Source organism: Vulpes vulpes, chromosome 1 (genome assembly GCF_048418805.1).
Source record: "Vulpes vulpes isolate BD-2025 chromosome 1, VulVul3, whole genome shotgun sequence".
Classification (NCBI taxonomy): Eukaryota; Metazoa; Chordata; class Mammalia; order Carnivora; family Canidae; genus Vulpes; species Vulpes vulpes.
Window position 1 is genome coordinate 13138645 of NC_132780.1, and position 25812 is coordinate 13164456.

At 51.4% G+C, this 25812-nt stretch overlaps 1 protein-coding gene across 1 annotated transcript; it reads right to left on the bottom strand.

The window, feature by feature from the left end:
* On the bottom strand, nt 1–25084 carry NOVA2 (NOVA alternative splicing regulator 2). The gene is made up of 4 exons (XM_072755191.1): nt 24832–25084; nt 15879–16022; nt 10575–10741; nt 1–1434 (listed from the first exon to the last, which is right to left on the bottom strand). The coding sequence occupies exons 1-4, from the start codon at nt 24914–24916 to the stop codon at nt 352–354; spliced, it is 1479 nt and encodes a 492-aa protein (XP_072611292.1). The 5' UTR covers nt 24917–25084; the 3' UTR covers nt 1–351.
* Between the last annotated feature and the right edge of the window lie 728 nt (nt 25085–25812).

The window sequence follows — 25812 nt, forward strand, 5'->3', positions numbered from 1 at the left end:
TAACGCTTTGTTTTCTATTAAAATCAACAAAATGCAATATATACAGATATCACACAGACCCGGGCCCTTGGGAGAGGAGGGTCAGGCCCCAGTCAAGCATAGGGAGGAAGGAAGAAGGAGTCAGTTCAGAGCTGGGGAGGGAGCTTCTGGGCCCCATCCCCAGCCATCACTCAATCCTGCCTATGACTACCAGAAGGGGGGGTGCAGTCAGGCCTACCCAGCCCCATCCCACGAGGAGCAGGACAACACCCGAGCTGAGGTCAGGAGTGGGGGTTGGGGGGGCTGGGGAGGGGAGGAGAAGGAAGAGGAGGAGGAGGGGCAGGAGGAGGGTGGGAGCACACACCACAGGCCTCATCCCACTTTCTGGGGGTTTGAGGCCCTCACTCCCTGCTCGTAGGTGACCCGCTGGCTGATGAGGTATTGAGCGGCTTGCGTGGCCGCAGGGCTGCCCGTGATGGTGACCCGCCGGTTCCGCGTGCCCGGCAGGAACTCTCCCTTCTTGGAGATCTGGATGCGGGCGCCTGTCAGCTCCTGGTACTCCACCAACGTCTTGCCCCCTTTGCCCAGGATGGCCCCCACCAGGTTCTCAGGCACCGCAATCTCCACCAGCTCCTTGGCACTCTCGGCGGCCAGCTTCTCCGCCGTCAGGAAGCCCCCGGCCGCCCCGGCTGCGGCTGCGGCGGCCACCAGCGGGCCACCCCCGCCGCCCGCCCCGCCGCCCGCCCCGGCCCCGAGGTAGCCGTTGGCGGCGGCGGCCAAGGCGAAGGAGCCCAGGGCCCCGGGGGGCGGCGGCGGCGGCGGGGCGGCCCCTCCGGCGGGCCCGGCCCCGGCCTCCCCCGCGTAGGACGCCAGGAGGTTGGCGGCGGCGGCGGCGGCGGGGTTGGCACCAGCGGCCACGGCGGCCAGGACCCCGGAGGCCGCGGCCGAGTTGAGGCCCAGGCCGAGGGAGTTGGTGTTGTAGCCGTAACTGGCCAGCGTGTTAAGCGCCGTGCTGATGGCCAGCAGGTCGGTGCCCGAGAAGGCGGGCAGGGCGGCGGGGAAGGCGCCCACGCCCGCCAGCCCCGCGGGGCCCAGCAGGCCCGAGGCGGCGGCGGCCGAGGCGGCGGCGGCGGCGGGCAGCACGTCGGCGGGGCTGGCGTACGGTGAGCCGGTGGGGTTGGAGTTGGCCACGGGGCCAGCCACGTTGGCGTAGCTGATGTTGAGGCAGCTGCTGCTCTGGGGGTCTTCCTGTACCTTCTGCACGATGGCGCTCACGGCCTTGTGCACCTGCTCCGGTTCGCCGCTGACGGTCACCACTCGCTCCTGAAGGTTGATACCCTCTGGCTTCTGCGACAGCTGCACCCAGGCACCCGACTGTTCCATCACGGCTTTCACTGTGGCGCCCCCCTTGCCGATGATCAGGCCCGCGGTGCTGTTGGGGACGATCAGCTTGGCCTGCGTGTGGAGCGAGAGGGAGGGTCTTTAGGATGGAGGGTGGAGAACAGCAACAGTAGGCTAGAGCTTGTTTTCCTAACCCGCCCCCCTCCCAAATGCGTCCCAAATCAGGCCTGCTGTGCCCCCTGATATGCACTGGTATGGTCCTACTGCTTGTTAAAAAATAGTGAAATACATCCACTTTGGTTGGTTAAAAAGAAAAAAAAAAGAGCTAGTACTCCAAGTCCTCTCAGTAGACTCTCAGCCACCCTGTCCCATGCCTCTGGGACTCCTGGGACCTCCCCTGCCCTCCAGGACAGTGGGTGCTCCCAGCTTGCACTGGTGCTTATGCTTTCTAGACCTTTATTTTTTTATTTTTTAAGATTTTATTTATTTATTCATGATAGACCTAGAGAGAGAAACAGAGAGGCAGAGACACAGGCAGAGGGAGAAGCAGGCTACATGCCAGGAGCCCAACGCAGGACTCGATCCCGGGACCCCAGGATCACGCCATGGGTCAAAGGCAGGCGCTAAACCGCTGAGCCACCCAGGGATCCCCCCACCTTCTAGATCTTTAAACACTCTGACTCCCAGCCCCGGAGAAGCAGTCATTAAGTCTAACTTTACAGATAAGCCACCTGAGGCCCATGAGATGAAGGGACTCGCCCCAAGACTACCCAGGTTGTGGAGGGGTTGAAATCCAGACTCCTGGATTCCTGTTCCATCCTGTTACCTACCCTATGGCCAGGTCACCTCACTTTAACCTCTTTTTGTTATGGGCCAAATTGTTGCCCTCCCCATTCGGATGTTGAAGTCCTTTTTTTTTTTTAAAGATTTTATTTATTTATTCATGAGAGAGAGAGAGGCAGAAACACAGGCAGAGGGAGAAACAGCCCCCCCCACCGTGGGGAGCCCCACGTGGACTCTTAATCCCAGGACTCTGGGATCATGCTCTGAGCCAAAGGCAGATGCTCAACCGCTGAGCCAACTAGGTGTTCCCAGAGGTTGAAGTCCTAACCCCTCAGTACCTCTGGATATGTCTGTATTTGGAGAGAGGGTCTTTAGAGAGGCAATTAAAGTTAAGTGAGGTTATTGGGGTGGGCCCCGATCCAATATGACTGGTGTTCTCATAAGAAGAAAAGATTAGGACATAGGCACACACAGAGGAAAGACGGTGTGAGAACAGAGAGGACGACCATCTCCAAGCCCAGGAGAGAAGTCTCGGAAGAAACCAACACTGTCCCAGATCTCAGACTTCTAGCCTCAGGAACTGTGAGAAAATGAATTTCTGTTACTTAAGCCACCCCGTCTGCGTTACTTTGTTATGGCTGCCCTAGCAATCTAAATACTGTTGTCCTATCTGTAAAATGAAGATAAAGAAACCTTATATCTAGGGCAGCAGGGAGACAATTGGGCACTTAAATACAGTGGTTCCCTTCTCGAGCAGGACAGAAAGGCCCATCCTTTGCTGCTGCAAATCCCATCAGTCTTAATTCTGGGTGCGGGGGATGGGGGTGGTTAGATTTCAAAACCAAAAGTCTCCTTTCACATATCTAAGAGCACTTATACACATCAATTCCTCTTTCTATGTTCTCTCAGACCTGTGGGTTCCACCCCCTGAGGCTCTCACCCCTGCCTCTCCTTTTTGCCTCTGAGCCAGACCCCAGGGGTGTTTGGGAAATTTGAGGGAGCAGTTTCGGTTGTCAAGACGATGACTAGTGGCAGATATGGGCATGCGGTGGGCAGGGCCTTAGATGTTGGGCAGGGCCTTAGATGTTTGCACCCCACAAGGTGGGAGTCAGTTCTTCACAACCATGAAGCAACAAACCATCCAGGTACCGTTTGACTTTTAAATGACTCCCTGGACATTCATGTTGGTGAAAAGTCTATTTATAAATCTCAGAGCCCAGGAAGGGGCACCTGAGTGGCTCAGTGGTTGAGTGTCTGCCTTCGCTCAGGGCATGATCCCCAGGTCCTGTGATTGAGTCCCGCGTTGGGTTCCCCGCAGGGAGCCTGGTTCTCCTCTGCCTGTGTCTCTGCCTCTCTCTCTCTTTGTGTCTCTCATGAATAAATAAATATTTTAATAGTATAAATTATTATTATTTTTAAGATTTTATCCATTTTAATGTTCATTATTTAAAAAACCATGACAACAGTAGTAATGCCACGTGTCTTATTTACGTCTCTGATATGACACCCTGGATCACTGTGTTTGTCACTGTCTCTCCTACTCAGGCTATGCTAGGTGTAATGAAATAGCAGCTGACTATTTCATTACTTCTACTGTACAATTGGCTGAACATTTACATATTAAAATTCATCTCGTCTTATAACAAATCACCTTCCTTTCATTTCTCCTTTTTTTTTTTTTTTAAATTTTTTATTTATTTATGATAGGCATACAGTGAGAGAGAGAGGCAGAGACACAGGCAGAGGGAGAAGCAGGCTCCATGCACCGGGAGCCCGATGTGGGATTCGATCCCGGGTCTCCAGGATCGCGCCCTGGGCCAAAGGCAGGCGCCAAACCGCTGCGCCACCCAGGGATCCCTCACCTTCCTTTCATTTCTCCTTTATGTAAAAAAGTCTTACGGGATAAAGAAAATGTACATGCGTACAAGCGGAATATTCCTTGGCAATCAATTTAAATGAACAAAGTACTGATCCAGGCTACAACATAGATGAACCTAGAAAACACGCTGTGTGAATGAAGCCAGACACAAAAGACCACATATTGTATGATTCCATTTATATGGATGTTCAGAACAGGGAAATCTATAGAGACAGAAATTAGATTAGTGGTGGCTTAGGGCTGGGGGGTGGTGCTGAGCTGTGGGGATTGAGTAGTTATAGCTAAGGGGATCAAGATTTCTTTCTGAGGAAATGAAACGTTCTAAAATTGATTGTGGGGATGGATGCACAATTCTGAATATTATAGGAACTTTGAACTGCATGCTTTCAATGAGTGAATTGTATGTATGTGAATTAATATCTCAATAAAACTGTTAAAAATCTTATAGATTTATAGATTTAGATAGGTTATATATCTACATTAAATGCATTTTCCATGAACTGAAATAAGTATGCATGTGTGTGTATAATTTCAGAGTTGAGCAGACCGGGAAAATATTTGTAGGGGAAAGAGGACATCAAGTTTGACAAGGCTGAGAACCACTGATCTGCTTGCTCTGTTTTTTCTTGATCTGACTTCAGTTCTTTCCTCTCCCCCTCCTTCTTGCTGACTCTGTGGCAGGCATAGTAGACTCCCTGCTGTTCCTCCAAGTTGCAAGCTTGATCCAGACTCAGGGCCTTTGCACCTGCTATTCCCTTGTTTAGAATCCTCTGTCCCAGAAAAGGAGGCTCACCTCTCTCATCATTCAGGTCTTTGCACAAATGCACCTCCTCAGAGGCTTTACCACCCCAATGATCAAAGCTTGTTTATTTGCTTATTTTATATCCCTAGCACGGACACCTCCACACTTGCATCCAACCTCTAACCTCACATCTCTAAAATGATGTAGAATGGACACTTCAAACTTAAAATCCAAAGTGGAACTCATCTGCTCAAATGTGTTTCTACCACGGTCTTCCTCATTTCAGTACGTGGAATATGCATCTTTTCACTTCTCAGGCTCAAGACTTAGGAGTCCTCTCTTTCCCTTCCACTAAACATCCAATCAGAAATTCTGTTGCCTCTACCTTCAAAATATATAGTTGGGATCCCTGGGTGGCTCAGCCATTTAGCGCCTGCCTTCGGCCCAGGGCGTGATCCTGGAGTCCCAGGATCCAGTCTCGCATCAGGCTCCCTGCATGGAGCCTGCTTCTCCCTCTGCCTGTGTCTCTGCCTCTGTGTGTGTGTGTGTGTGTGTGTGTGTGTGTGTGTGTGTGTGTCTAAGGAATAAATAAATAAAATCTTAAAAAAAATTTATATATATAGTACATGGGGTGCCTGGCTGGCTCAATCAGCGGGGTATGTGATTTGATCTCAGGGTTGTAAGTACAAGCCCCATAATGGGTGTAGAGATTACTTTAAGAAAATAAAATCTTGGGGTGCCTGGGTGGCTCAGTGGTCGAGCACCTGTCTTTGGCTCAGCTAGTGATCCCGGAGTCCTGGGATCGAATCCTATATCAGGCTCCTGGTGGGGAGCCTGCCTCTCCCTCTGCCTATGTCTCTGCCTCTCTCTCAGTGTCTCTCTCATGAATAAAGAAATAAAATCTTAAAAAGAGAAAATAAAATCTTAAAAAATATACATAGTAGACTATTCTAGATTAAAAGAGACTAATGAAGTATAACAACCCAATGCAATGCATGAATATTGACTGAATCTTGGATAAAGAAATACTTTCTAGATATAAGAGATACTTTGGGACAATGTGAATATGAACTTTTTATTAACTAATAGCATGGAACTGGTGTTAATTTTTGTAGGTGTGATAACAGTAGCATAACAACATAGGACACGTCCTTAGTCTTGGGAGATGCATGCTGCAGAACTTAGGGTGAAGAGTCATGAGATTTATACTTATTTTCAAATGGATCAGCAAAAACAAAGAAACAGACAACCCAACAAACAAACAAACAAATAAAGCCAACCAGCGCATGTGTGTTAAGAGATACAGCAAATGTTAATGATTGGTGAATCTAAGTGTGGTGTATAAGGAGTTCATTGTATTATTCTTAAACATTTTCAAAATAAAAAGTTAGGAGAAAAAAATGTCCCAGGACTCTTTCTCTCTTTTCCTGCTTTATTTTTCTTCATAGCACTTTTCACTCTCTGACATTTACTTATTCACTTGCTTGTTTTCGGTCTCCCCAGGAAAGAATGTAAGATCCACAAGGACAGAGATTTTTGTCTGTATTGTTTACAACTGGGTTCTTGGTGCCTAGGGGAATGCCTGGTATGCATTCAGCAAAGAGTATGTGAATGAATGGATGGATGAAAGAAGGAACAGTGGGATATGCCTACAGGACCAAGCAGGAATGGGACTGGATGGAGATGACCAGGTGTTTCTCATCTGGTTTTGTTGTTGGTGGTGTGTATATGTATGTGTAGGCAGGGAGGTAGGGTGCTGTGCATTTGGGTACACAGACAGCCTGATCTGAGTTTTGTAGATTAATTGGACATTCTGACTTGTAAAATGAGAAGCACCCTAGTTTTTAAATATTGGCTACCTCTTCAAAAGGTCTATGAACTACTGTGTAGTAGCCAGACCAATGGTTTGCAGTTTGTGCACATATATCCCCGAAAAACCGCCTTGGACTCTGGAAGCACTTGTTCAGGTTTGAAATCCTGGCTCCACCACTAATGCTGGACAAGGGACCTAACCTTTTTGAGCGTCTGCCTTTTATCACCTATAAAATGGGGACATTTTTTTGTCCTCCACAGAATTATTATGAAGCCTAACTGAGATCATTCACGAAATGATGAGCTTGATTCAAGGGCTACTGACCCTTAGTTATATTTCTGTTTAGCCCTTATGGGCATATCATCATCCATTTATTCAAACAAGCAACATTTGCTGAGTACCTACTATGTGCTAAGCATAGGGTGTCATGTGAGTGTGCAGGTAATATGTGCTCATAGGAGATACTTAAGAAATGGTTGTTGTCATTGTTACCCTTGTGGGAAGACCTGGATTTAAATCTCACATCTGTGGTATGGTCGCTTTGCAAAATAGTCTGATAGTTCTTCAAGAAGTTAGACGTATTATCTGACCCAATTCCATCCATAGGTATATACTCCAAAGAACTCAAAACCATACACACACATGTTTATAGCAGCATTCTTCATAATAGCTAAAAAGTAGAAACAATCCAAATGACTATCAGCTGAGAGACAAAATGTGATATATCCATACAGTGGAATATTATTTGGCCATAAAAAGGAATGACGTTTTGACATCTGTTACAATAATTAATCTTGAAAACAATATGCTAAGGGAAAGAAGCCAGACACAAAAGGCCATGTATTATGTCATTTGATTTATATAAAACATCCAGAATAGGCAAATCCATAAACACCAAAAGTAGGTTAGTGGTTGGAAGGGACAGGGAGGGGAAGCTGGGAGAATTGACAGTGACTGCCAAAGGGTATGGGGCTTCTTTTTGGAGTGGTGAAAACGTTTTGGAATTACAGTAGGTGATCAATGCACAACTTTGTGAATATACTAAACACCCTAAATGGTATACTTTAAAATGGTGAACTGTAAAGTACATTAATTATATCTCGATTTATATTTTCAAAAAAATCACCAGAGAAAAGTCTGACAAGAGGATAGAACAGAATGCACAAAACCAGACCTAAGAGTCAAGAGGTATTTAGTATGATACAGCATTTCAGAGGGAAAAAGGATGAAGTAACCATTCACCAAGGAATGGTAAGAGCAAATGCCTTCACCTTTCTGTGCCTCGTTTCCTCTCCTCCAACACGATGTAACCACAGCTACTCCATACAGCTATTGGGAATACTCAATGTGCCTGGCACAGGGGAAGCCCTCAGAAAATGGTTAACTGTCTTCGTGATAGGCCCGGGTGGTAGAACCACAGTATCTTAGAGAGATCGCAGGTGGGTTTCATAGAATCCTGGAGTGCCAGGATATCAGAACAGTACAGTGTTAGAATAATGTACATTGAGAATCTTGAAATCACAGAGCCATAGAACTGTATGAGTTTTAGGACCAGAAAGGCCTCAGAGAACATCTGTCCCCATGATAGGGAAGTCTGAAGAGACATTCAAATAGTGCTAGTATAATAATAATTATACAGCTAACAGTGCTTCCATTTGCCAGACACTTTTGTAAATGCTTTCAAATAGTCACTTACTTAATCTCTACAAGAACCCTACAAGAATAGCCAGGCGCTATTATTATCACATTTTATGGCTTGGAAAACAAAGGCAAGAGAGGTTGAGTAACTTGCTCAAGGTCATACAGATATTAAGTAATAAAGCCAGGATCTGATCGCAGTCCAGAATCTGTGTTCAGATTCCCAAGATTTCACCCCAGAAATTCTGATTCAGTGGCTCTGGGCTGGGATTCAGGAATCTGCATTCTAAGCTATCTAGATGATTCAGATACCAGTCAGGGCTGAGAACCACTGGTTTAGCCCAGAGGTGGCAAACTGGTGGTCCTCAGGCCACAGGCAGCCCACAGTCAGCCCATAGGCAGCCCACAGCCACATAGTGTTTTTAAGACTGAGCCAACCTTTAAAAAAATCAGCTGATTTCAAATATTTCTGGCTTCTTCTGAAAAATTTGTAAGATGTGGCAACACTTTGTCCACATTCCCAAAGGGCAAGAATTGAGTCGAGTTGAGTAGCAGCTGCCCCCTTTAGGGATGCATTATATCTCTCTGATGAGGCCAGAGTCCTCAATTCTTTATGTTCCCTTGCTGAATCTCGGAGGCATTTCAATTTATAATCCCTGATTTGGCCCAGCTTCCACACTGTAAAGAAAGGAAACTGAGGCTTACAGGAGAGAAAGGAACCCAGAGTAACACAGCAAGTCCAAAGTAGAAAAAGACACCTGTCCCCTGACTTAAAAATCCCAAAATAATATCAGCCGCTAACATTTTTTTGAGAACTTTCTATGTACTAGGCATACAGGCTAAGTGCTTTTCAAACATCAGTGAATGTTGATCACTGCCCTTCGCTAGGTACCATAATGAATCTCATTCTGCAGATGAGAATAATGAGGCATGGAGAAATGAAGTCACTTGTCCAAGGTCGCACAGGTAAGAAGTTATCAGAATAAGATTCAACTCAACATCTGACTCCAGAGCCTGAGCCTTCAGCCATTATCTCTTTCATTCTTTAGAGCCCCCTAAGTAATAAATAAGGAGAGATAAAATCCTGGTTCTAAAATGTTTCAATTCCACTATCTCAGAGTTCCTGTGGATTAGGGGGTGGGGTGGAAGTATGAGGCACAGATGGTGCTGACCCCATTTTCCCTGCAACATGTGCAAACTCTTCATGAACTCTGAGCCCTTTGTAGCCGCGACCAAGGCGGAGGGAAGAGGCAATATCCTGGCCACCCTGTGAAGTGTGTAAACTGTGGCCTGCTGGTGGGAAGGGATTCGGGAGAGACCTGGCACAGCCGCTTCAGCACCAAGGACAGCAGCCGCGCTCCAAGCTCCAAGCCCGAAGTCTTTTTGGGAATGATCGATCCGCTTGGCAGCATTCTTCCAGGGCTTTCCGCCCACCTTTCCCCAGGAACCTGGAGGAACTCTGGCCCGTGGTTTCTCCCATCTCAGGGTAGTAAGAATCCCCAAGAATTCCAGATTCCTTTTACCAAGGGTTTCTCTCTCTCTAGTCTTTGCTCCCAGACAGACGTTAAGGAAGCCTCACTGGTGGCCTGTCCTCCTGCCAGGGGCTCTGGTCCCTCTTATCGTGTGTGCAAGTACATGGGAGTGGGGTAGGGGAGAGAAAACAGGGAATGTGCGCAGTTCCTCTGCCCTCCACCTCCTACCCATTCCGGGCCACGCTGCCAGGGGCTTTGCAGCAAGCCCACCTGCCCGGTGAGCACCGTGGTCATGGCAACCAGAGAGGCCGGGGTTCTGATTGGTCCGCTCCCTGCCACGCCCCTACGCCACCGCTTCCCTGTAACTGAGGCAACCAAGAGGCTCTGCCTTCCCCTCCTCCTTCCATCCCTCCTAGAGAGGGCTGTGTAGGAGAGGGACCAGCCCCCTCTCTCGCTAGCAAAACATCATTTCTCCAAAATAGCGGCTACTCCCTATAATAATTAATGGAGAGAGGGAGTCTGAGGCCATTTCTCAACTCTTCTGGAAGTGGATGGGCTGTCACTGAAGTCACTTCCGGTGAGAACAGGAAGTGGGAGGCAGGTTGCTCTGGGAGACAATGGGATGAGGTGGAAGGAAGGAGAGGGTCTAGAGAACCCCAGGAAGGAGGAACTGGGGGTGGGGGAGGTCAGGTCCGGGACAAAATCTCCCAGACTTTCACTCTCTCTCTGAATCAAGCCCACTCCAAGAGGTTTGGGTCCCTAGGGTGACTCCCTAATAATTCAACTGACTACTACCATGTATTTGATTGACAAACGTCCTATCAGCATTATCTTATTCAACTCCCACAGTAATCTAGTGATATGGGAGAAGTGTCTTCTCCTGAACCTCACCGGTTTTACAGAAACCCAGTCTTTGTCCCTGCTGACCTGCTTGGCTCTGTCAGGGTTCATCGTGGTTTGGGGTTGAAGGATGTTGACCACCTCAGGCTTGGTCATTGCTTGTGGGATTTCTCGGACCTTCTCAGCAATAAAGCTGTGCACAGCATTCAAGGCCTCTGCTGTGCCCTGTACCAGGCATACTCGTTCTGTGGTTCCTGTTGAGCAAGGGAGAGAGAGGGCACCCTCATCAAACAGGAATGGGAAGATTCCTGGGAGACAGGCCCCATTTAATGAAAAGAGAAAACCTAGTTCCAGACCAGAAAGTGGACCTGACTGGCCCAGGTCACATGGTAAGCCCAGAGAAACTGGCATGGGCTTCCAGGCCATGATGGGTAGCTGGGAAAGTGAGTGGAATGCCTGTTTTATAATCTGCACTTCATGTCCCTCCCTCAAAACAACCCCAGGGGATGGAAGAATGATGCTTAAGTGCTTTGCGATGCCCACAGCAGCTCTGGGCAGGGGAGACAGGGCTCAGCTGCCTCTTCCCAGTCCATGCTGGCTCCCGGTTGCTCTGGCAACCATTCACTCACTCCCCCCCCCAACCCTAGAAGCCGAGAGCTCAGGCCTGCAACCGTTGCCACAGTAACTGGAACCCCCTTATCGGTCTGGCTGGCCGGGTCCTCAGCCCACCCCCAGGGGGACGAGGGATGAAGCCTCGTTGCCGTGGCAACCCCTGAAAGCCTGCAGCGAAGGCCTCTGGGCTTTTGGAGAGGATGGGGAAGGGCTGGGGGATGGGGGAGACAGAAGAGAGGCCAGAGTGCCCGCCTGGACCCACCAGATGGAGGGGGGAAGGGGAGGGGCAAGGGTGTGGACAGGAGAGAGCAGAGGCAACTCTACTGTGGGTAGGAAGGGTAGGGACTCAGGGATGGGGAAAGGAGGGTGGGGTGGATGCCTTTGCTGGAGATTGTCTAGATTTTGGCTGCGGTTCTAACCTAGGCATCCTTACTGTGTGTGTGTGTTTATGTGTGTGTGTGTGTATACTTGAGGTAGGGAGGCAGACGAGAAGCCAACTCTGGATGGTGTTGGGATATATGTGTGTGGGACAGGGACTCTGGGCAACACTCTGACCAGTACGAATGTATCTGTGAGACTGTTTGGGTGAGTGGTGTGTGTGTGTGTGTGTGCACGCATGTATGTGCGTACATGCATGTGTATACCTGGGCAGGACTAGCTAAATTATCCTTGTGTATGTGTATAAGAGAAAGAGTGGGAGAGCTTGAGATATCAACAGTGTGACATAGTGAATCCAGCGCACTCTTGCGTATGGGAAAGACTTTGGGTGTCACTGTGATGTCCAAGGTTATGGATACTATTTGCCAGACTGAGCTGCTTGTACAGGAGAGTTTAAGAGAAAGAAACAAAGAATCTCATGAAGCAGCACTGAGGCTGTATGATGAATGTATATCACTTTGAGACTGGATGTCAGTGTGAGTGTTGGCAGGAAAGAGACAACCAGACAACCAGACACCTTTAGGTGTTCAAAAGACTCTTTGGAATGACTGGTGTGTGGTACATGTGTATATGTGCATAAACCTGTGTATAGGAGACAGATATACAAGACTGTATGACTGGTATGTGTCAATGTGAGAAAGACAGAGAGAGATCGACAGGCAGACTCAAGTGTCAGCATGTAAGACCGGATGACTGATGTGTGTATGTATGTGTGTGCCTGTGTGTGTGTGTCTGGGTGTGTGCATTTTAGCTGTACAAAGACGGCTCTATTGTGACCAGCAGGTGTGACAGTGTGCATGCCTGGGTGAGCTGGGCATGTTTGGTGTGTGGAGTGAGTGTCTGTCTCTCTCTGGGTGGGACTCTGTCTACAGGACCACTTAGCTCCCTGGCTCTTGAGTGTGTGCCAGGCTCCATGTGCCTGAGCGTCTGGGACATTTGGGGGTGAAGGTCCAGTCTCCTGTGGGTGTTCTAGTACAGCATGATGTTGCTACAAGTCTAACCTCTCACTTGCCATCTCTCAGCCTGGCATGCCAGTCTCACCATGTGCCTGGGTGTCACTGTCTTGGGTCACTGGTGTAAGTTGACATCCCCCATCTCCTCTGGGCTGCTGTTCCTCACTTATTCCCCCCAACCCCAGAACAATGGACTGGTCTGAGCCAAGGGTGAGTCAGCGTGCAGGCTGCCTCCGTCTGGGTGTAAATAGGAAAGGGTGTGGGTCAGGGTGGGAACTCGGGGTTGGGGGGGCAGGGAAGCCCTAGGGAGAGCCTGGCTGAAGTGGCTCTGCACTCCCATTTCTGCGAGGCTCCCTTCCAGCTCAGGGAGTCTGTGACTTCCCACCCTTTGTAGTTCTTAAGTGGGCTCCCCAAGGGCTTTCAGGGGCTCAGTTAACCCTCAAAAGAATGTCCAATAATGATAGCTGGTGCTTACAAAATACCAAGTGTTAGGCAATATTCTAAGCACTTTGTATATATTTGTGCACTTAATGTATGAGGTAGGCAATATTACTATTCTTGATTTACTGCTAAAGACACTGAGGCACAGAGAAGGTTTGGGATTTGTCCAAGTTCACTCAGCCAATAGTGAAAGTTCAGGGTTTCGAACGCAGGTGTCTGGCTTTAGAGTTTGGACTTTTAAACACAGAGCTCACCCTGGGCTAAATTTGGGGTGGCTGGAGTGTGTGTGTGTTTGTATATATGTTGGGAGGAAGGCATAAGACAACTCCATTTTTTGCTACTGTATTTTTGATAGTAAAAAAGAATATACATGGATTTATTAAGTAATCACTTAAGATTTTGTACTTTACGGCAATATCGTTATAAATCAATACATTTTTAAAAAGTATGTGTTTCTGTGTTTTTCCTCTGGGGACAGCTTCAGGCAAATGCTCAAAATCAGAAGGTGTTTTAGAATCACTAAGGTATCTGGGTGGATATACGGAAGTCTGTGTGACTTTGGGCAGATACCTGCTTCTTTCTGGGTCTAAGTTTCTCCATGTATGATCTGGAAGGATAGAGTCTGGGGCTTGGAGTTTCCTGTACCAAGGAGGGGACACCCTTTGTGCTTTGCCCCTCCCTTGGGGTTAAGGGTCAGGTAGGTTTTTGTTTCATGTAGTAGACACAAATGCAGTGTGTGTGGGTGCGTGTGTGTCCATCTGTCTGTGTGTTTCACCATTGTCATTTCTCATCTGTTCTGTATGCTTCAGTCACAATGAACAAACTACCCCACCAGCCTTTGAACATGCTACTTCATCTTCCTAGAGTACGCTTCCCTGCTTTTATCTAGTTCACTCTTACTTATTGTTCTGGGCCCCTCCTCCAGGAAGCCCTCCCTGACCTTTCTAGGCTGGGTCAGGAGCCCCATCTGGGCTGCCACCATCCTCTGGGCTTCCCGTCCTAGCCCTGACCACACTAGGTCATTGCTGGTGTTCAGTCTGTCTTCCCTACTGGGCTGTGAGATCTGGGAGGGCTTAAGGGGGGATAGTTCAGTCACTGCTATGTCCTCATCTCTGTCCATAGAAGAGGTACTCAGAGAATGTAGCTTGAATAAATGAATGAAAGGGTGTTAGCCAGGAGCAGAGGGAAATACACTCTTTGCTTCAAGCATTTCTTGAAACATTTCTTCATTTCTTATGTTCCTGCGGGTCCTAGGAAGTCCTAGGGGGCAGGACTAGGACACAGGGGGCCGTGTCCTGCATCTTTGAGTCAGGAGCCGGCACAAGCCATATGATCTGGAAATTCCATGTCAGCAGTTGGGGGTGGAGGTGGATGCATGTCCTGGTGTTGGGGAGAGATGCTGGATCACGTTGCTTGTTTGAATAGTATTTGGCCCAAGAAAGCCAATGACTGTCCCATTCTCTGGGGTTCTCAGCTGCCTGGCCTTTGGGGTGTGTCACTGAGTTGGGAGGAGATGATGTGTCTCATGTCACAGAATGTGATCCAGGGATAAGGAACCAAGTATCCTCAGATAAATGCCCCCAAGCAGAGGTCTTATCCATATCTGTGGCCGAAGGGGGCATGTGGGTGAAACTGGGCCAGGGTGGAAGAGAAAAGGGGGGTTGGGTGGGGTGCCTGGTTCCCTGGACAGTTCTCTAAACCTCTTGCCAAAGCTGCTTAGTGAGATGGGAGGCAGGGCGGGTGAAGGGAGGAGGGAGAGAGAGAGAGAGAGAATATGAATGTGTTCTGACCCTGGACTCTAGCTCTGGTATTTGACCTAAAAAATCCAAGGGGATTAAGGATGAACTAGAATCAGCTCTGGACCAAAGATGCAATTCTGGGGGCCCTCCCTGGAGGACATCTCTAGATGCTGAAGCTCAGGCATTGGTCTTGGGAGGGAGTAGTGGAGGGGTGACAGATATGCAAGGGGCAATAGAGGGAATGGAGGGGCCTTGGAGATGTTATGGTTGTGGGGAGAGAAAGTGAGAGCTGGAGGGGAGGCAGAAGAGGGGCTGGGTTTGGAGAAAGGAAAGAAAAGGCTCGTGGGGCCTGAGACTGGGAAGGAAGCATGAAGGAAGGGATGGGTGAGTCAAGGCAGGAAGAAATAAGGGGCGATCCAGCAGATGGTTGAGGGGGTGTTACTCAATATTGGTTGACTGACCAGAGAAAGAAAAGCATGGGATTATGAGAGGTGAGGGGTAAGGAAAATATGGGGCGAGGCATGGGAAGACAAGAAGCAGGGGGCGGGGAGGAGAGGGAGGGGGAGAGGTGGAAAAGTAGAGATGGACAAGACAGATTGATGGGAGCGAGAGGTGGGGAGTATATCCAAACAGAATCAGAGACAGAAGCAAAAAGAACAGGAGGAGCCAGAGAGAGGCGGATGGGAATGGAGACTCAGGGAGCAAGAGCTGGGAAAGTCAGAAACAGAATGAGAGAGACATAGGAAGAACGACACAGAGAAAACCAGGGAGCCTCAAACTGGGCAAGATGGGGTAACAGAAATCCAAAGGGAAAGAGCTGGGGGGGAAGAAGTGCGCGTGTGGGGGGGGACTGTGCAACAAGGCTGGCTGTCCCCCCAACCCCAAGGGACGCCCTGACACCTGCCTCCCTGCCCACCCCCCTCCAGCAACTCCAACTGACCCAAAGGGGCAGGTGTGTGGGAAGGGGCACATCTGCCAGCACATCATGCAAATGAGCTCATGAATATGCAGCAGGCCCATTGTCTGGCCCTGCCCCCACCCCCATCTGCTCAGGCCCGGCCTCTGGGGCTGAGGGCAGCTCTGTCCCCTTAGGAGGAGAGGAGGCCCCCCCATCACCACGACTGCCCAAAGGGCAGCCCTTCCCCCTTATCCACGGCCCAGGTGGGAGGGACAGGAGGCCAAGGGCAGAGTCCTGGGCCAGGGCTCACCCGGATAGAAGTCTTTGGACTTAGAGAGCTTGATGGTGGCTCCTGTCTCCTTCTGCAGCTGCACGATGGTCTGCCCGCCCTTGCCAATGATGGAGCCTGCCGCGTAGCTGGGGATCAGCACCTTCAGGAAGTATTCGCCTTCCTCTGCAGGGGCACAGGGGGAGGGGGGGTAGGGCAGTCAGGGGGCAGGTCTCCACCTTCAGCCTGGTGTGGGCCTAGGAAACCAGTGGCGTCACAGGAACATATAGGAGCAATGACCATGAGAATAGCAGTAGGGAAGATAATACAACTAATGATCTTCATTCATTCACTCATTCATTCATTCATTCATTAATTCATTCCACGAATAGTTGCTGAGCACCTGCTGCCACACGCTTGGCACTGTTTTAGTGAAACAGCCATGAGGAAAACAGACAAACTCCCTGATTTTGCAGGCAAATGAGGCAAATAAGGCCAAGAGAGTTTCAGTGATTCAGCCAAGAGCTCACACAGCTACATTCTTCTAGAGGGGGGAGACAGACAGTATGTTTTATGTTGGATGGTGGTTAAGCTCCACAAAAACAAAAAGGGACAGGAGAAGGGACGGGGGCTTGTAGAGGCGGCAGTGTCAGATCCGGTGGCCAGGAAAGCCCTCCCCAAGAATGTGGTATTCTTTGTTTAACAAACACTTCTACAGAACCTAGTATACACTAGACTCTGTTTCAAGTACTATACAGATATCAGTTCTTTTACTTTTCACACTGATGCTATGAAAGAAGTACTTTGTAACCTGGCTTTAGATTCCCGGCTCTGGACCCTCATGACTGATTGTTGTCCAGGCTGTGGAGGTGGGAATGGAACCATGAGGCTCTGTGGAAGAGCAGGTGCAAAGGCCCTGGGGTGGGACTGGGCCAGAGTTGTCCGAGAAAAAGTGAGGTAGCCAGTGTAGCTAGGGCTGAAGATGACAGGTGGAGAGTGGAAGGGGATGAGGGCTGAGAGAGATGGTGGCAGTGGTTGAGTGTTGAGGTTTGTGGGCCACGGTGAGGTCTTTGGTTTTACTCTGAGTGAAATGGGAACCAAGGGAGGGCTCTGAGCAGTGGAGAGATGGGATCTGACTTAGGTTTCCAGAAGATCCCGCTGATGCCCACAAGGTAGGAGGTGGTGGCAGTCTAACTGGTGGAGCCATCGAGGGGTGGGAGGGGGAGGAGGGATCCGGAGGAGAATATCCAGAGATGTTCTCAGCACTCAGTATGGACCCTGTACTGTGCTGAGTGCTTTGCAAGCTTGACCTCAACCATTCCCTACCCACCAATGAGGTGGGTATAACAAGCCCCATTTTTACGTGGGAGGAAACTGAGGCACAGAGTCCGTGAAGGCACCAGGCCAAGGTCAGTTGTTCAAGGGCACCAAGAAAGTCCCTGGCATGAGATCCCAATGCAATTCTGCTTCATTCTTGGCCCTCACTTGCTTAGCACCTTCCGATGAAGGCTGAAGACCAAGGTAGTCAAGGACAGTCCCCAAGACCCAGGGGTGGTGAGGTGGTGCCAGTGGTCACTTTTGGGACTGTGGCCATTCTCTGTTAGGGACTAATTTTCTTGGTCATGTGTAAAATGCTTTGTCAATGCACTCAAGGCACATGCCTAACCTTCTAACCCAACTGTTGTCCCTAACTGCTCAGAGGGTAGAAATTGTGGAATCTTCTCTGTATAAGAGCCTCTATGATTTGGCCCTGCAGTTCTTTCCAGCTTCAGGTCCTCATCTTCTTCTATAAGCATCAGACATACTTCCTCTTTGTTAAGTGTTCCCTCCTTCCATCCACCTCAGGGCCTTTGCACATTGTTTTTACTTGGAACTGTCCTCCCCCAGTGAATTCCTCTTGTCCTTCAGGTCCCCACTCGAATGTTGCTTCTTCTTGGAAGCTTTCCTTGAACTCTGGGGAGGAGATGGATCCCCTCCCATTCATTTCATGCCTTCAGAGCAACATATCACAGACGTCCCCTGGAGGTCACCTTTGTGTCCCAGGGACTCATGCCATGTCCCAGCACATAGTGGGCATGCAATAAAAACACTGGGGAAAAGAAGGGAGGAGCCAGGCCATTCTGCTACCAAAGCTTAAGGTCTTAAACCATCCCCCAGTGGTTTTAAATTTTTTTTTTCTTTTAAGCAAAGGAAACCTATTTTCAATGTCTCACATGAAACTCCACCACACAGAGCAGATAAAAGAGAAACTGTTCTGGTGAAAGTGGGGGCAGGGCGGGGGGGGGGCCAGGAGCCCTGCCCATCTCTTCCTGATACCTTACGATTGAAGGTTCTGGACTCCCTGGTGTGTTAAGGTGGGGGTATGGGGGTGAGGGGCTGGACGGGGCTTCGCTGGCATGGGGAGGGGGGTCCAGAATGAAGGGGATGCCCTGAGCCCAAGGCAATCCTCTTAAACTTGCCTCATCAGACCATTAAACCTATTAGGTAATTAGCCCCCCAGAGTGCCTTCCCATCAATCATCCTGAGCCCCCTGAATTCACTTTCTTCCCTGGGCTCACAGAGGCAGCCTCTTGCCTGCTCCCACCCCTAAACCTGTCACAGAGATGGAGGACCAGTCCTCTATCCCTGAAAGGCTCAGAAAGAGGAGGAGGGTGTTCTCACAAGGACTCCATCCTCTTTTTCCTTCTTTGACTTCATTCCCTATCTTCTCTCCAGCCAAGGTCTCTTCCCCAACTTCCTCCTTGAATGTAGAAGGTATTCATCTACTCTGAAGAAAACTGGGTATGCCCCCCTACCCCATTTCCTGTGCTCTCCGTCTTAGCCTTCCCCAGGAATCCCCATATGAAACAGCAGAAACAGCCGTAGACTGAGTGTGAATTTTGCCAGGATGGGCCGCCTGGCCTTGGGCAAACCACCTCACCTCGTTGGGCCTCAGTATTCTCATCTGTAAAATGCGCTCCGTAATTAATTAAATGATAAACCGTAAAGTACTCAGGATGGTCTCAGGCACATGGAGGCACTTGAGGAACACTAGATGTCATTACCTCCACCATCAGCGTGATTATCACTGACGTCAAGAACACAAGCAAAGTTCTTGTCACAGCGTCTGGCCCAGGGTATGTGCTCTACAAGTGGGGAGACGAGCCTCTAAGGTCTGAGGTTTTTGTTGGGCGATGAGGGAAGAAGGGGAGACCCCCACTTCCTTTATCACATGCACCCTAAGGGATGTCCCAGGCCTTTCTCTGCTTCTTGGAAGAGGAATGAGCTCTCACTGATGGAAGCGAGACCCTGCTCCCCCTTCTCTGGACGCCCAGCATCTCTCTGACTCCCTTCCTTCTCATGCCACCTCTTGCCTTTACCCTTGATGTATGCCCTCGGTACAGTTTCCTTCCTTCTCTCCCCCTTCCCTCCCATCCTCCAGCAAACCCTTCCTGAGCACCCACTCTCTGCCAGGCTTTGTTTTAGGTGCTGATGACACAGCAGGGAGCGAGACAGTCCATTCCTTCAAGTCCACTCGCTTTTAAAATTTAAATGCATACAAAAAATAAAATAAAATAAAATTTAAATGCATCTATTTAGAGAGGACACTTAAAAACCACTGCTAATAATCAGAGTTTGAAGGCTCGTTATGTTTTCCCCTCCAGGACATATGATATAAACATACCATGATTTAAAAAAAAAAAAAAAGTTTGTCCAGGGACTGCTTAAGCCACCTATGGGTGCTCGAAGATCCCTGTATCAGACTAGTGTAAACTGGGAGCCTCAACCTGAGGCCAGCCTCCCACGGAGAACGGAGAACGACTAGGTGGGACCTCCCACCTGCACAAGCTCAGAACTCAGGGCACAAGTCCCCCCAACTGTGGCCAACAAACTGCTCTGACCCTCTTTAGAATCCTCTTCACGTCTTTCCCATTTGGGAAGCACTCCCCTCCGCCTGCTTTTAACCCTCACTCACCCATCCCTGTGTGAGTCCCACCTCCCCCAGGAAAAAGCCAGGCCTCTCTTTTCCCAGCCTGCGTGGCAGCAAGGGGAGACACGCTGAACCCAGAGCCCCCTCCCCCCAGACCTCACACACTCCTAGCCAGTTTGAGCAACCAAGGCTCTGCCTGTGAAAAAGTTCTTCCTTCTACTGAAGTAGAATCTAAATGCCAGAACTCTGCACCCACCTACCTCCACCCCCCACCTAGCTTTTCCCTCCGGGTTCAGGAAGCTCCCTTTACCCACGACCATGACAGAGAACTAGAGATGCCCACTTCTGCTTTCCAGATGGTTTTCATCCTGCTACAATGTCAAACACTCCTTCTTCTAGTCTTACCCTCCCTTTTGTGCCTACCTTCTTCAGCAATGCTTCTGGAGTTTCCAAAAGGCATCCAATACCCCTGTCCTCTGAAATAATGTGGACTTACCCAAGAGATTTGGGGTGCCGTGGTAAGAGTGGCACTTTTGATCAGAGAGTTGACACTAAAAGGTGGCTTTAAGTGGGGGTGGCATCTGGGTAGCTCAGTGGTTGTGCATCTGCCTTCAACTCAGCTCATGATCCCGGGGTCCTGGGATCGAGTCCCCCATCAAGTTCCCCGCAGGGAACCTGCTTCTCCCTCTGCCTATGTCTTTGCCTCTCTCTGTGTGTCTCTCATGAATGAATAAATAATATCTTTTTAAAAAACATTAAAAAAATAAAGGTGGGGGGAGGTCATTCATGACAAAGGTAGAGCAGAAGGGGTGTGGTATGTGTTGTAGAGGTGACTTCGGTGTCAGGAGGTCTAGGGGGAACCAAAGTTGGGGTGTCATGTTCATGGGACCCGCTCTGTCTGATTTGCGGGTTGGTACCGGAAGTGTCGGTGTGTTCCACAGAGGTGTGAGGCAGCTGGGGTGTGATGTTGACATTGTCGCGGGAGTGTATGGGGATGTTGTCAGTAGAAGACAAGACCTGGTGGAGTGTGGCGGGAGCAGTACCGCTCAAGAGGGTGGGGACGGCAGGTGTGCAAAGCGGTCTGGTGTGAGAAATGCAGTACAACGTGCTTCCAGGGGACGGCATGTCGAAGGTGTGACACCGTCTTTGAGCTGTGACACTGTCTCTGAGTGAGAGAAAGGTGGCTGGGTAGGATTTCCTCGGGGGGAAGCGCTGCTGGATGGTGTGACAGGCCCCTGGTGGCATTCTCCATGGGATGGATAACAATGTAATGACAGCTCTTGTGTACTGATACGCACATGTGTGACAGTGTGACAGCCTCACATATAAAGTCTCATTTAGCCCTACACAGCAGTCTGGCGTGGTAAGTAGCAGATCTCACGGCTCCCATTTTGCAGATGAGGAGACTGAGGCTTGGAGCAGTGAAATAAGGTGCCCCAGGGTCCCACACCATGAGCACAGCAGGGAGGAGATAAACCCTAGAAGATCTCACTCTCAGGCTCTTAACCCCTGCGACACTTTATGTTAAGCAGCGAGGATAGGGGGAGCTAGGATTGGCAGCTGGTAGCTAGTTGGGGTGTGACTGGTGCGCATGTGTGTGTGTACATGGGGAGGGAAGTTGTGGTTTCTGTACACATGGGGGTGACAGAGGTGGGAATACAGTCAGGAGTATGCCATACTAGTGGCACCTTAAGAGTTTCACTTGTATTCAAGGGAGGTGGGGGGACATCCTTTGTTACTGTCCTACAGCCAGACTAGTTGTCTCTCTGATAAGTTCCTAACCTGAGTTTCCATTCAACCTCTTACCCAAATCCTCCTGTGCTTTGGTGCCTTGTCTCCCTCCCAATGGTGTCTGTTGGCCACAGTGCCTGGACATCAGTTGGAATGACCCCTATCTCCTCTATCAGCCCCCCAAGAATGGCCAGGAGTGGCAGGCTGGTGCTGCAGGCAAGAGCTCAATCTGTCCTGTCTGCCACGACCTGCTGTGACACCCTAGAAGACTCCCTCCACCCCCTGAGCCTCAGCTTCCTCACCCCAAAATGGGGTTCACCACAGTGTCTACCCACATCACGAGCCAGCCTCCCGGGGTTCAAATCCCAGCTCTGCCTCTTATTTGCTGACCCACCTGGGGCAAGTTACTTAACCTCTCTGTGCGTCAGTCTGTCATCTGTTAAGAAGGGTAACATAAAAGAATTGTACGGATTCAATGATTGGTCTGTGCCAAGCATTTTTCCATAATACTTCCTGGCGCGCCACAGGCCAGAGATATTAGCCAGTATTATAATTTATTATTGTTGATTATTACATCATAGAGTGTTGGGAGAATTACATGAAATACTGCTTATAAAGCAGTGAGCAATGATATTGGTAGTGGTTATTACTACTATCGTTGTGGTTATTGAGATTTCCCCACCTGACAGATGGTGACTCTTGAGGCTCAGGAAGGGGGTGAGGTTGACCCAGCATCCCCCAGTCACGACAGTGTTATTGCAAAGAGCCCTCAATTTTGAGATGAGAGTCCTGGATCTTTGCCCAACGCTGCCTCTTGAGCGTTTCTGTAAATGGAGGACCATCCCTTTGCCTCTGCAGGCCTCAGTTTCTCCACAGGTCACCCAGAGGAGAGGTGGAAGAGCTTGCAGGAGAGGGTCCCTGGGGGCTCATCCTACTTTCCCCGCTGCCGAGGGAGGCAGGAAGCACAGTGGTTAAGCACACGAGCTCTGGAACCAGGGTTGAACAGATCCCCGTTCCACCAACTTATGAGCTGTGTGACTTTGGGCAAGTGGCTTTATTTCCCTGAGCCTGGTTTCCTCATGTGAAAAAGCAGCTCAAATCATCTCCCCCAGAGGACCGTATTAGGAAATAACCCATATCTCAGAGCCTCACTTGGAGTAGGTGCCGAGGACTCGGGCCTGACCGTCCTTGGCAGCATCGCTATTGTTAGGTTGTGCTGCTCAGAGCAGTCAGATTTGGGGCACCTCAGCCCCTTAAAAAGAAGGATGAGACACCTCCCTCCCCCCAAGCAGGGGCAGGGCTGGGCTGTCAGGTCAGGCTCAAAGACCGCCTGGGTCCCGGACTCTCTCCAGGACTGGGAATGGCAGTGGGGCAGGAAGAAGGAAGGAAGTGGCTGGGACATATTCATGTGTGTGCTGGGGCTTGAGGGGGGGGCAGGAAGAAGGACAGGAAACTCCCTCCCACCCCTCCCCCAACTTCCTTTTCCTTCAATTTCTGCTGGACACCCCCTCTCAGGCAGCCAGGGGGTCCCCGATTCCGGTCCCACCTGGACAGGAGTGTGGGGGGCTGCTGGCGTGGAGGAAAGAGACTTGGCTTGTGTTCCATCGAGGGGAGGAGGTGAGCGGTCCCCACCCCACCCACTACAGGGCCTGGTGGACACCGGAGCGTGCACTCTGGCCCAGGCCATCCTTCTCCCATCCGGAGGAAAAGGCCAGAGGAAGCAGATTTTGGCCAAGGTGACCGCAGGGAGGGGCCTGTCTGCTATGGGGTCTCCCTCCATCCAGGGAGTTAATAGGCTGGGTTTTGAGTCTCCGAGAATCCCTACCTCCTTCCTGAGTCCCTGGCCCGAGAGACACCCACTAGAGTTCCCAGCTCGTCTTTTATTCTTCGGTACACATACCTCCTCGGGTCACACACACAGTGAGGGGCCCTCCTGTCTCCTACGCGCACACCTTCTGTGTTGTCAAACACTCAGACCTCACACACACGCACACACACACAGAATCAGTCCCTTGTCTCTCTCACACACACAGAATCACTCCCACATCTCTAGTGTTACATACTCAACCATTTCACTCACACACCCTCCCCTTGTTATAGATATATATACACACATGCACACACACCCCTTCCCTTTTCATACCCCTTGGGTGTCATATACACACATTCTCTCTTCCCTGTCACACGGGCACCATCCTTCCTTCTCCTTGTTACACACCCTCGTGCAGTTCACCCACGGAGCCCTAACCTCTCCCCGTCATACACTCACCTTCCCTTGTCGTACACACCCCCTCTGATGTCACTGTTGCACACCTCCATGTGTCACACCCAGCCACAGCCTCTTTGGAGTCACACCCACACCCTTTCCTTGTCACATACCCTCACCAGCTTCTTCTGGTCCCACCCCACCCCAAACACGCCTGTGTCACACACACTGAACTGCCTTCCTTGATCCACACAGCATCTCATGGCTCACACCCAGAGCCGGCCCATTCAGCTTCCCCCACACACCCCCTTGCATGTCACACACACCCTCTCACTCATGTGTCACACCACCACAGCCCCCTCTAGGGTGACATGCACACACTTTCCCTTGCCACACATACCCCTTTGAGGGTCTCAAACACAGAGCCCAGCCTCTCATCTCACCCTGTCTCTTACACACACACACACACACACACACACCTTCTTTCCTGTCATATCCATGATCCCTAATGTCACACATCCAGGCCTTACAGGGCCCACGCGCGCAAATACACACAAACACACACACACACCTGTCCCAGCCACACATTCTTCCACCTGGCTTTACACACCCACCCATTCCTCCATCTCACCCAACACACCCACCCAGCTTGTCCCCACGCACAATTCTCGCCCATGGCCCACTCGTGCCTCCCTCTGGGACAACCCTTGCTCAGGACATCCCCAGGGAGGGAGGCTGGGAAGCTCCGGGTCCACAGGCCTCCTCTACTCCTTCCCCTCCCCCCCGCCAGGACACGCCAGCTCGGGAACACCCCTGCCCCGAAAGGGTCACATCACACACCCCTCAAGGACACAGAGACGCCCGCCCAGAGGGACCCACGCCCCCCATCCTTTTGCGCCCCCCAAGGACACTTACCACCCCCTCCCCCCCACCCCGTCTCATCGCAGACAAAGCTCCCAGCCCCGGGCAGCGGCGAGAGGGGGAGGGGGTCCGGCCCCCTCCCCAACGCCCCTCTCAGCTCCCCGGTCTAGGGAGGGGCGCCCTTCCCCGCCCCAGAGCCCTTGCACCTGCCACGGCGGGGGGAGGAGGATGGAGAAAGGCGAGGCCCCCTGCCCGCTCCCCTACACCGAGCCGCAACCCTTTCTCACCTCCCGTGTTGCTGCGCTTGGTGCAGACCACCTCGGGGGGCGTTTCGAGGGGCCTCTTGCGGGAATCCGGGGCCTCGGGCTCCATGGGGGGGGCCTGGGGCGGCGGCTGCTGCTGCTGCGGCGGTTGCGGCGGCGGCGGCGGCGGCTGCTGTGGCGGCGGCGACGGCTGCTGGGGAGGCTGGGGTTGCGGCGGCGGCGGCGGCGGGGGCGGCGGCGGCTGCGGGGCCGCGGAGGCCGTGAAGAGGCCGTGCACCGCGCCGGCGGCCATCATCCTCATGGTCGGGGGGGGGGGGGGCGGGGGACGGGGGTGGGGGAGGGGGAGGGAAGGGGATGTGGGAGGGGGAGGGGGCGGCGGCGGCGGGATGGGGGAGGGGGAACCCCGGAGAGGGAAGGAGGGAGGGAGCTGGTTCTGGGGGGCTGACAGAGCCTGGAGAACGGATGTGAGCAGGACGGGAGGGCAAGGGGGGTCCCCGATAGGGCCCGGAGAGAACTGAGGGGTGGGGTCTCTCTCAAGATCACCGAGGCCGGGGACTGGCCGCGCCACTGGGGGGGGTCGGGACCCCCTTCTTTGCTCCCCCGGTGGAGGGCCGAGCCCCCCAGACCCTGCTCGGGGCGGGGGGCCGGAGGAGCGGGACCGGAGGTGGGAGGCGGAGGCAGCCGCTAGTGGGGACCCGGGGGGCGGCGAGTGCGGGCGGCAGCGGCGGCAGGGCTGGCGGTGGCTGCTGGCCCGAGCATCTTCTTCCCGGAGGCTCCCACAGCGGCCTGGCCCCTCCCACCCGATCAAAGCCACGCCCATGCCGGTCAGGGCCGCGCCCTTCGGCGCCCCCATTGGTCTGTCCTTGAAGCCTGGACCACGCCCTCTGGGTTGACCACGCCCTTTCCCGCAGCTGGGAGATGGACCAGGCTCTCCCAGGCTCCGAGAAGGACCCAGGGCTCATTCACACCTACCCCCCCAACCTGTAACGTACGTTTATTGAGCAC